The 12,669-nt window shown below is 39.7% G+C and overlaps 1 protein-coding gene across 1 annotated transcript in view; it reads left to right on the plus strand.

Annotated features, from left to right (window-relative positions):
- Nucleotides 1-12,669, plus strand: part of LOC130244655 (collectin-12) — a 67,713-nt gene that overhangs the window by 34,071 nt on the left and 20,973 nt on the right. The window contains exons 3-9 of the mRNA XM_056477177.1: nucleotides 2,798-2,920; nucleotides 6,423-6,509; nucleotides 8,027-9,070; nucleotides 9,157-9,651; nucleotides 11,126-11,268; nucleotides 11,434-11,543; nucleotides 11,897-11,962. Of these exons, the coding sequence (XP_056333152.1) occupies nucleotides 2,798-2,920; nucleotides 6,423-6,509; nucleotides 8,027-9,070; nucleotides 9,157-9,651; nucleotides 11,126-11,268; nucleotides 11,434-11,543; nucleotides 11,897-11,962 (2,068 nt within the window). The remainder of the gene's footprint in view (nucleotides 1-2,797; nucleotides 2,921-6,422; nucleotides 6,510-8,026; nucleotides 9,071-9,156; nucleotides 9,652-11,125; nucleotides 11,269-11,433; nucleotides 11,544-11,896; nucleotides 11,963-12,669) is intronic.

The raw sequence follows: 12,669 nt of genomic DNA on the forward strand, positions 1-12,669 counted from the left end.
GTGTTTACACAGATGTGTGGGCCTAAAGACAGGCTCCCCCGTGACCTGCCCACCCCCAGCTCTCTCCTGGGGCTTTCATTTAAGGCTGACCTGGATGCCATGGCTGCCACTCTGACCATAGGCTGATAATGTAAGCCTCGTTCTGGAATGTCTGGAGAGATAGTGGATTTTAGCTGAGTGTTTATTAGCTGAGCCTCAACTTAAATACCGTCCCCTGCAGAATGTCAAGCTTTTGTTGTTGTCCTTGTGTGACGCTATTAAATCCCTCTAGATATTACGGGAAAACAATGGTAAACGAAACCAGATTGACACAGATCAGTCATTCTTGTTCAGGACAAGCATGACACATGTGCTTTCACTGCGGTAAAGCTCTGATGGTGTAGTTTCAGCTTGACTCATGAAAACAAACAGCGGGGCAGTTATTCGCGTCCACCATCATGTGGTGAAATACTATGATCTCTAAAGCTGCTTTTCGTGAAATCGCTAAGATATTTGTTTGTCCCTTGGAATTTGATTGTGTCTTGAAGGAATTTCCTGACGGTGTTTCAGATGTTTTGTTACATTAGGTCGGGGGGCAGTTAAGTAGAGGATTATTCTACATAGCAGAGGTCATTATCAACACGTCAGAAGAAGGCAATATGAAGTCAATGAGCTAATGCTGAAATAAATGTTAAAGGCATAGTTCACACATTCTGTCATTATGGACTTTCTACAGTGGAACGCACAAGTGTCAAGTGCTTTTGTATATGGGCAAAAGAGGAGATGTCCTCTGAGGAAATGAAATGATTAAGGATTTGATCACACTTTACAATAAGGTTGATCTGTTAATGTATTTACTAACATGAACTACATATGAACAATACTTGTGCAGCATTTATCAGTCAGAATTCAACATTTAGGCGGTGCGGTGGCGCAGTGTGTGGCGCTGTGTGGCATTTCTGTGTGGAGTTTGCATGTTCTCCCCGTGTTCGTGTGGGTTTCCTCCTGGTGCTCCGGTTTCCCCCACAAGTCCAAAGACATATAGGTGAATTGGGTAGGCTAAATTGTCTGTAGTGTATGTGTGTGAATGAGAGTGTGTGGGTGTTTCCCAGTGATGGGTTGCAGATGGAAGGACATCCGCTGCGTAAAACATATGCTGGATAAGTTGGCGGTTCATTCCGCTGTGGCGACCCCAGATTAATAAAGGGACTAAGCCGAAAAGAAAATGAATGAATGAATTTAACATTTACTAATGAATTAAAATCAAATCCATGCTTGCTAACAGTTAATGCAGTTAACATGAACTACCAATGAATATTTTCAGTAACTAACGTTAACTAACATGAACAAATACTGTAGTAAATGTACTGTTCACTGTTTGTTCATGTTAGTAAATGCATTAACTGGCATTAACTAATACATCCTTATTGTAAAGTGTTACCAGTGATTTTATGTAGATGCAAAGCGTATTTAATGCAAGTGTCTGCATTATTGGTTCAGATTACTTCAGTAAACAGTGTAAAAGTATTGCTGAAATAATGTTCCATTTTCAATTACTATGATGAAAATGCAAAACACATAAATCTTATTATTTCAAATTAATTAAAAAAATATTGTTGACAAATGTGAAAACTTAGAGGTTGTAAGCATAATAGCAAAATATAAAATGATTCATTTATTCATTCATTTTCATTCAATTAAGGTGCGTCCCAAATCGTATACTAATGCACTATTCTACGCCATTTTGTAGTATAAATAGTGTAAGTAGTGCGTTCACACTGAAAACTCTAAAAATAAGTGCACTTTAAAAACCTGAATGATGCACTTATTCAACCGGTAATATGAAGTGTGGACTGTTGGACACTTTACGCACTCAACAGTCGCTGTTTTGCTCACGTAGCGGAAGGGGCGGAGACACTACATACACATACTAGGCTAGTGTGTAAGAGCATACGTACATAATGCATAGTGTATAGTGTGCCATTTGGGACACAGTTATAGTCTCTATTTCAGAGGTCGCCGCAGCAGAATGACCCACCAACTATTCCAGAATATGTTTTACACAGCGGATGCCCTTCCAGCTGCAACCCAGTACTGCGAAACACTCTTACACACACACACACACACACACACACACTCATGGACTACGGCCAATTTAGTTCATCCAGTTCACCTATAGCGCATGTGTTTGGACTGTGGGGGAAACCAGAGCACCCGGAGGAAACCCACGCCAACACAGGGAGAACATGCACACGAACTCCACACAGAAATGCCAACTGGGCCAGTTGGGACTCGAACCAGCGACCTTCTTGCTGTGAGACAACAGTGCTAACCTCTGAGCCACCGTGCTGCCCTATTTAAAATGACAATTGGTCATTAGTATGCTGCACTGTCATTGTTTAATATGCCATTAAATGATTCTTACGGTTTTTTTGGTTGGTGATTTGTTATTGTTAAATGAGATTTATTCTGTAAATAGTGGTAAAAATGTATGATCATTTTTGCTGGAAGGAATAAATGAAACAATCAATCAATTAATAAAAACAGGGTCCATTATAGGGGAATAACAAGAGTTGATTTGATGCCTGAATACAGCACTAAACCCTACTTTCATTCAGAATACCGTCTGTTGTGTGGTAAAGAGGACAGTTATTCGGGTTTCTAAGGGTGAATTAAGACTTTTCAGTGGCGTGTAAACTATCCCGTTAAGGAAGTAATTTCCTGTTTTCCTGTCAGAGTTGTTTTAGAATGTGTATTTATCATTTATCATGCTGAAAAGCCTTTTCACATTTGAATGCAATATTCATTTGTGTTGCAGGTATCCAGGAAGGAAATGAATGCACTAAATGTAAAAACGACTGGGCCCTGAGGGTGGCGATTGCGCTTCTGTATGTGCTTTGTGCACTGCTCACCATAGCTGTGGCTGTGCTGGGATACAAAGGTAGGAAGTCTTTCGCTCATTGACTTTGAAGATTCTGTCTCATTCATTTATCTTTTAGAGTGAGATGTGATGGGCATCATTATATTTGTTTTCATTTTCAGCCTGCTATGCTTTCACAGAGACTTAAACAACAGCACAGTGCAGGTTCATTGGGTTTATATCTTATCCAGTGAATACTTTACTGTATGTATCAGGAATGTGCCAGAATTGAACCTTCACCATAATTTTTAGCAGTTCAATTTGAACTTTGGCTCACTTCATTATTTCTCCAGACATAAGGCAACCATATTGGACTGTAGTTTTCCAAATATTGTCAACCGGACTATCACAGTGAAATCTGTTTTCTGTATTTGCCTGGAAAGCCAGGATTGCTGTGAAACTGAGCATCACGGTTTATTTTGTCTGGTGCCAGAAACCAGAATTAGATAATGCACGCTGTTGCCTTCCAGACGAGCATGGTAAATTTGAGATATTTCAACAGGGTTCGAATGGAGTTCATTATTCAAGTAGATTCAGTCAGTCATGTGTTCATTGAGCAGACGGACAGACAGATGGATAATAGACTTTTTAAACACAAAGTAAACATAAATTAGGTGGCAGCCATAAATGTTCCCACCCGGGTCCTCCCTCATCTTCCACCATCGCTGCTCCTCCTTTTATCCTTCCGGAGCTTTTCTATGAGTGGCACATTACAACTTTCACCGTTCGAAAAAAAGAAAGAAAAAAAGAAAGACAGACATGAAAGACAGAAAGTAGACGAGGATGGATGAAAGAAGTAAATAAAGAAAGAAGACATAAAAGAAAAGAAAAAAAGACATGAAAATAATAAAGAAAATAGAAAAAGAGGGTGGATGGATGGGCGGATGGATGGATGGAGGGTTGGATGGATGGATGGACGGATGTATGGAAAGAAGGCTTGAAATAGAGAAGTTTGTGCAAAATATTTAATACAATGATGCATAGATCGAGGGAAAGTTTGAAGAAAAGGAAAATGGAGGGAAGGAAAGAATGAAGTAAATAAAGAAAGTTAGAAGACATGAAAGAGAAAGTAGAGGAGGAGGATGGATGAAAGAAAGAAGGAAAGACATGAAAGAAAGAACAAAGACATGAAAGAAAAAAAAAGACATGAAAATAGGAAAGGAAGTAGAAAAGAAGGATGGATGGATGGATGGATGGATGGATGGATGGATGGATGGATGGATGGATGGATGGATGGATGGATGGATGGATGGATGGATGGATGGATTGAAATAAGGCCTGAAATAGAGAAGGTTGGGCAGAAGATTACAATGAAAGATGCTTAGACAGATGGAGAGAAAAAAATAAGAAAAGGAGAATGGATGGAAGGAAAGAAAGAAAGAAGGAAAAAAGAAGACATGAAAGAGAGAAAGTAAAAAAGGAGGATGGATTGATGGAAGAAAAAATAAGGAAAGAAAGAAATAAAGAAGACATGAAAGAAAAAAATGGAAGAAAAAAAGACATGAAAATAAGAAAGTAGAAAGGATGGATGGATGGATGGTTGGATGGATGGATGGATGGATGGAAAGAAGGCCTGAAAGAGAGAAGGTTGGGCAGAAGACTACAATAAAAGATGTATAGACAGATAAAGAGAAAGATTGAAGAAAAGGAAGTTGAATGGAAGAAAAGAATGAAGTAAGAAAAGAAAGAATAAGACACGAAAGTAAAAAAAGAAAGTAGAAAAGGATGGATGGATGGGTGGATGAATGGATGAGCGGATGGATGGATGGATGGATGGATGGATGGATGGGCGGATGGATGGATGGATGGATGGATGGGCAGATGTATGGAAAGAAGGCTTGAAAAAAGAAGGTTGAGCAGAAGATTACAATAAAAGATGCATAGACAAATGAAGAACAGACAGAAAGAAAGAAAGAAAGAAAGAAAGAAAGAAAGAAAGAAAGAAAGAAAGAAAGAAAGGTGATTAAAAAAGAAAGATGGATGCATGGATTGATGGTTAGAAAAAAGAAGTGTGATTATTGTCTCATTTCATCCTTGTGTCTTTGAATGCAACAAAAGATTTCTACAAGCCACCCAGATCTGTCCTTAAAATATCTCCTTGTTCATTCCCTTTAAAAGTGATTAAAGTGACTGTCCAGAATCTCCACCGAGTCCACATGACACCTGTGCTTCACTAAAGCATTAATGCCAACCAGACCTGAAGACCATCACTGCAAAAGTGTGGCACTGCAAAAGATTTCATGCCTCAGCAACCATTTGCAGTACCAAAACCCACAAGCTGAATGACAGAGACTATGTGGCATTCTGAACATAGTGTGAATGTGCTCTGCTGGCAGGGCCAACTGAATAGAATTCTGTATCACTACCAAAATTTTTACCTGAACAACTTTCATATCAACAGGAGTTCTTATTGCACGTTCAGATTTAGTCCAGTGAGTGGCTGCATGTTTAGACTGAGTCACACAGCTAAAGAATCATTCCACTAAACTCCATTCAAAAATAACACAGCATATACAGGAAAACAAGAAAGGAGAGGGAAGGCGAGAGACTGAGAGGAAGAACTGGCAGGGTTGACCTCCCGCTGACAGACTCCCAGTGTGAAAATGACCAACAAGCCTTTGAAATGGACCTCCGTGTTTTGTTTTTCCCCTACAGCATATATTTGTTTTGTGTTTAGTTACACAAGCGCAGTCAGGAATGCTAACACCCAGGATCTTTGATGTGTTTGAGTTTGCTGGCAGCGGATCGCCGAGTGCTGCATGTCTCAATGAAACACAAGTTAAAAAACAGTGAGGGCAAATACACTGGAGAGCGAAGATGATGACTTTATTTTTTCATGCAAGTCTGACCGCTGCGGAGATGTTGAATAGGATAAACACAGGGATCCAACGGGGGGATCTGAAGCCATTCCGGGACTTTGTCTGAATAGCCTGTAAGACCATGTTCCAAAGCAAAATATTAATGTGGCAGTTGGTATTTTAATCATATACCTCTTACCAAATGCATAGTGGATAATGGATAGTGGATAATGGATAATGCATAGTGATAGCGCCATCTAGTGGTAAACAATAAGATGTAACTCCAGCATGAGGACTAATGTAAGACGTTTACAGCATTGTATAAGATAATAAATGGTCTGGTCATGGTCGGGGTAGGTTATATTAACATTTTAGCCCTTTAGGCATTTTTAACTGGGGTTTCATTATTGTACAAATCAGGGATGAGAGCAGAATCTGTCCTTGAATGCCTGTAGTGGTGCCAGCAAGACTGCTGGGAATCACCACAAAGGCTCAGGAGATGCTCCGATAACAACTCCTCAGGATCCACTCCAAATTCCAGAGGAAATGAAGTGTCGTGCATTTCCTGCATGACTGGGTGTGTGGAATGTATGTTGCATTATTATGCACATGCTCTGTATGAGTGAAAATGCTGAATCATCAAGAAGATTTTTCACTCATGAAAGTGCTACATCAGGGTTTATAGTACACAAGTCTGACTGACATCTATAATGTGTGTTCTGCAGTGGTCCAGAGGATGGATAATGTAACAGAGGGTATGCAGAATTATGGAGGGAAAATCATGGCTGTAGAGACTGATCTCAAAAAACTTGGTAAGTCCAGCAGTCTCCAGTTGAGAGTAACTATCATACATAACTGACTCATTCATGCTATGAACCTGTTCTTAACTCCTGGAATTAAGAGCACAAGTGGATGAGGGAGACTCAATTTTTGCTTATGCCTATACTTACTGTTTAAACAGATTAATTGTACAGATGTGGCTACTGAAAATGCACGAGTGAATGAAAGTGACCACACACACAATGCTGCAGTACTGCGCGGCACAACACAAAATGGTCTAACACAAGAGAGACATGACCAGCAGGGGGCAGTTATGTAACATAGTGAACATACTGAACTGATATACTGTAGCAGCGCACAGACAGAGAAGCAAAGGAAATTATTTCCTTTAATGCTATGCTCATTTGACAAAAAAAAAAAACTTACAGGGCCTTTGTAAAATTGAAGTTTAATTTATTCTATTATATTGTTATAGCTTTTGTTTGTTTTATATTGGTTTATTTATTTAATGTTTTTTATTATATCCGATGTTTGTAATTCTTTAAAAGGATTTCAATATAGCTTTGGCTATTTTATCTAGATCAATAAAATTGTGTTGTGCCTAAAAGTGGATATGTAATTTGTAAACATTTAATGAATTTCTGTTGTATTCATATGTAAATACAAATATGTATTCATTATCTCTAAAAAAAAAGAAAGAAATCGACGGAGCTGTTAATCAAGCGCTCTCTCACACACAAATACATACATCTAAACGCGCATGTTTCATGCACAAACACGCTTTTTAAATGTGACAAAAACTCGACAACTGAAAGTTATTGACTGCTCTGCCTTTAATATGGTGTAAAGATTATTATGCATTATTGAAACATCAAGGAGGATGCAGCAAAGAAATATCATTCATTAAAATAAACTACTTTATTATTTTATGCAACACCTTTAAATTTAAAAAGGTAAACATAAGGGCAATCTTAAGCAACAAAAAAAGACCCCTAGTCTATAAGATGTTTTATGGAATATCTTAAACTGACCAGTAGCTATGCTTTTTCTTTCCTTTATATTTATTTATTACAAAGATGGAACTTGGGACCTTGGGCTCGCACTGGTTCGACAATGGAAAAGCGGTTGTTCCTTGCGCCACCTGCTGGATATTGCATAAAGCACAATAATGTTGTTGTTTTTTAAAATGAAAAGGCGGCCTTTGCTACTGCAGCACTGCTGGTGACTAATTACAGCACTGCGCATGAAGAAACGCGCCTTCTCAGTGGCCATATCTGTATCTACTTTCTGCCACTTTCCATATTTGTTTGAGTGGTGGGCCTTGGGTTGTGGTTGCTCTACAAACAATGTAGAGCAACATAGTTTATTAATGATACAAAAATGTACCATTTATTATTATATATTATTATTATTATGAGACAGCATCACTGCTTATATTAACTATATGTTTTCTATGGAAAGCCTGTCAAGCAATGACTTTTTAAAATTGAATTAATTACATAATACACCCATTTATATTACTTACTGTAGTTGTGAATTTAATGTGCAGATGATCAAACGGGAGAGAAGTCAGAAAATGCTACCAGTGAACTCCACTCATTCAAGTTGGAAATTCAGACATTGCAGAAGCAGCTCAGTGACGTTGTTGTGAAGGCTTCCAACAACAGAGCTGTTCTCGACGAGCTACGGCTAGCTGGTGAGGACATGCAGAGTGGACATCTCTCGCTGCGAGATCTGCTGGAGAGCAATGCCAATGTGATCAGCAAAGTAAACCGCACTTTAAACACATACAACAGCCTGATTGATGGACTAAAGACAGAAACGGCGAGACTTCAGTCAGATCTCCATGTACAGACGAGTGAACAGGGCCAAAACAGCCACAGCATCAGCACTCTAAACTTTACCCAGACCCAGCAGAGGAACCTCATCAGCTCCCTCCAGAGATCGGTGGAGGACACTGGCCAGGCTGTGCAGAAGCTTAAGAATGACTATCAGAGCCTCCAGCAGGTGGCTAGGCAAACCAAAGCAGATGCTGATTGGTTGAGAGAGAAAGTGCAGAACCTTCAGGCTTTAGCGGCTAATAATTCTGTGCTGGCTCGCTCTAACAATGACTCTCTAGAGGACGTGGCCTCTCAGTTAAGCACACTGTCAGAGCAGGTCCAGAACACCTCGACCATCACTGACAGCCATGATCAGAGCTTGCGTGAGCTCATGGACCAGCAGCGAGATCATGATAATGCCACCTCCGTTAAGTTTGATGCATTAGAGGCACGTCTTGACAGCAACGAGGGGGAAATGGACCGCATAACAGGAAATGTTAGCTTCACCACGCAGCTGCTCAGAGCGATCAGTGCGGACTTGAATGGTCTGCGCACCTGCTCTGAGACAGTGACCCGACACTCAGAAGTGCTGCATGGGCTCAACAACAGTGTGGCTGAAACCAGGGCAGAAAGCACAGAGCTCAAAGCCCAGCAGGAGGAACTCGCTGTCAGGCTGGACAAAGAGGTCAGCAGCCTTTCCATAGTCATGGATGAAATGAAACTGGTTGACAACAAACACTCGCAGCTCATCACAAACTTCACCATCCTTCAGGGTAAGTCCTGGGTCAGGGTCTGAGTCTAAATAAATCTTTTAATCTTCATATTGGCTCATCTAGCATTTCTTTATTGTTGATTTTAGGTCCTCCTGGTCCAAGGGGTCCTCGGGGAGATAAAGGGTCCATGGGGCTACCTGGTAAAACTGGCCCGAAAGGTGAAAAGGGTGAAAAAGGAGCACCTGGTGATGCTGGACCTAAAGGAGAAAAAGGTCCAGCTGGACCTCCTGGTGTGCCAGGGTTGAAAGGGCCACCTGGATCAAGAGGAAGCCCTGGGCCAAAGGGTTCACGAGGATCTGGGGGAAGGCAAGGGCCTTCAGGAGAGAAAGGTGACCCTGGGATACCTGGTATGCCTGGAAGAGATGGTCAGCCTGGTCCTACTGGGCCACAAGGGCCACAGGGACTCAGAGGTCCAGCTGGACCTGCAGGACTAGAAGGAGCCCGTGGACCTGTAGGCCCGATTGGCCCACCAGGACCTCCTGGATTACCAGGACTTCCTGCACCACCAGTAGTTGTGCCACCAGGAGATCCACAAGGCTTTGTCAACCGCCAGGTAGCGCCGCCCCCTACAACTACACCAGGTACAAGCTGTTCTTCTTATGTATATTTTGTTTTATAAACCTTTTGATAAGACAGGCAAATGCTTGATCAAATAAAAAACTGAGTTTTGTGGATTTTCAGCAAGGTAAAAAAAGCCATGATGCATAGAACAAGCTGTTGTTGTTGAACAGTGTCATGGATGACTCTCAAGTCATTCTAAATTTATCCTTTTGCTCACCGTTTGATTTTTGAGTCATGCACAGATGGCTTGTTTTGTGTAGAGGAAGGGCCATTTTTAGAGCCTGATAAATATAACCAGTGAACCTTTACTTGCTTGCCAACAATCCGATTTGAAGCGTTTGACGTATAGATTCAATAAACCGATTTAAACAAAAGTTTTCCATGTAAACATAGTTGTTGGTATAAGATGTTGAACTAATCAGCCATATATCATTGATGAAATGGTGTTTCTGTCAACTAGAATGATAAAGGCAAAATGGTTTGGTGACCAGGTGACATTATCTCTGCAACTGCAAGGTTTTAAGGTTGTTCCTGGTCAGTAATGAGAATTTACCCATAGTGGCCTGAGAGACAAACACAAACTGACAATGGTGTTGGGCTTCCATGGTTCATTGATGCATGGGATCAACAATGGCTATCCCATCTGGCCAAGCCAACAGAAGGTCTACTTTGGTATAATAAGTCACACAAACATTTTATGTACGGAACTTGTGACACATGGCAGTCTGCTGCATATGGGATGTGTAGTCACTCACAGACCAGTCAGACTGCCTAATATCCCTCGATGACTGTTGAACACTGTGACAATGCCCACACAAGCATTTGAACTGGACCATGGAATTTGATGTGTCCCGTTTTCTCTGTAGCAAATATCTTACATGGAAATCCAATGTTTGGCCATTTATGCTAAGGTAATTTGGACACATGTTACCCACCCAATGATTGTTGGTCTGCGTGGACCAGTGTATCCTGTTAAAAGAGGCCCCTTCCAGTTGAAAACACCAGTGTCATGTAATGGTGTACCTGCTCTCCATCAAACATTAGGTAGGTAGCATGTGTCCGATTTAAGCAGGTGGTCCCTGTATTTGGATCATTTTTGTGTGTATTTAATTCTATTCTTGGCTTAAGAGAGTCAAAAAGAGAGTGAGTTGTGTGAACCTTGTTCACAAGATTTATTCTTTGACTTATTTTAAGTTGCTATGGAACTGCTTAAAAGGTCATTCAGATATGCTGCTTTGTTTGCCTATTTCCTGTTTTCTCATTTAAAGCGATAACCTTTTAAAGCCAATTTTTGAGATAATTATGACGTTAAATCTTTCTTTTTCTTCTTATTTATGTTGCTTGTCATAGTTTGTGTAAATGACCTGTGCTGCTGTCTTTGCTGGACAAGACTGTCTTGTAAAAGAGATTTTAAATATGACGTATTTAAACCTATATCTACATTTCTGAAAATTGTACAAATAAAGATATGTTTAACGTTTGCTTGTTTTTAAGGGTGTCCCCCTCAGTGGAAGGGCTTCAGAGAGCAATGCTATCACTTCTCAGCTCCAATGGAGAGTCTGAACTTTGATGAAACCAAGGAAAGATGCAGCAACTTGAGTTCATCTATGCTGATTATCAATGATGAAGAAGAGCAGGTAAGCTGATCATGGATAATACTCTCAATTATGTAATACATCATCAATAATCCACATTAATTGTGTTCAAATGGTGTTAGAACCCTTTAAGTTTCCTCAAAAATCTAAAAACAAAACACCCTTTAAATGTGTTTTACTAAATGATTACTTTAATATCTATCACAGCTATGGATAAAGAGGCAGATTTCTGGAAAAGGCTACTTTTGGCTCGGCCTTACAGACAGCGCAGAGGAAAACATCTGGAGATGGGTGGATGGGAGTCTGCCAAACTATACGTGAGTAAACAAACTAAATAATAAAAGTGTACACAGGGTTTAAAATTAACATTTGCCAAGTGAAATAAATCAACACTGGCATGGATATGCAACAAAAGCATTCAGCAGCTAATCAGAGACTTTATTTATAAATTCTAAAAATGATGGTGAGCATGATGGGGTTTAATGCACAGGTATCAAACTCTGCACAGTTTAGTTGGCTGAGAAAAATATGTATGGTCTGTACATTTTCTCATGTAAAACTGTTTTAGGTCATGAAATAGTTTATTTAATATCTAATGCTTATCCAGTTTACATTTTGCATCATTTTTATATTCAAATATTTGTACATATCTCTTGATTTGAATTGAAAGAAAATGGAAACCTGGTCAACCTGATAACTGGAGCCATGGCCATGAAGCTGGTGAGGACTGCGCCGGGTTAATACACGAGGCCAGCTGGAATGACTTTTTCTGCACAGAACGCATTGGTTTCGTTTGTGAACGAACTAATGAATGTAAGTACTAATCATCTAATTTTACCTCCTTATATAATATATATAATTATATTGTATAATTATTTTTTTCCATTTTCCACAGCCAAAGTTCCAGTTTTATAGCATCTGTTGAATGAATGAAGAGAGAATATTGGATATGACAATCATAGAGACACTTGAGAAGATTTCTGTCACGGTATCCTCTCGCTTTGGCCAGAGCGCAACATACAGTACGTGATGGACTCAAAAGTAAAAAGTCATCGACAATCAAGACTGCAAATTATACAAAATACACTGATCACCAGTCACGTTAATGTTTAGATAAGTGAAAAGGCTGTAATGTATTGTAATCGTGTGATTGTAAATACCTGTCTTCCTTGTGTCATTAACAAAGCTGATGCCACATTACTCCAGTGCAATACAATGAAGCTTTGTAGCTGCTTTAATTGAAATGAAGCTTTGAACAGCCGAGCATAACGCTACAGTTAATATGTTTGAATGATTATAATCCAAAAATCATTCACACCAGAGTTTTACATTCATAAGTCTTGGAACATCATTGATGTGATTTTATTAAAAAAAAATTGATAAAGCTTTGAATTTTTGAAATATTTGATTACGCAGTAGCTATGTATAAAATAGTTGTGTATT

This window comes from Danio aesculapii, chromosome 2, assembly GCF_903798145.1.
Source record: "Danio aesculapii chromosome 2, fDanAes4.1, whole genome shotgun sequence".
In the NCBI taxonomy this organism is placed as follows: domain Eukaryota; kingdom Metazoa; phylum Chordata; class Actinopteri; order Cypriniformes; family Danionidae; genus Danio; species Danio aesculapii.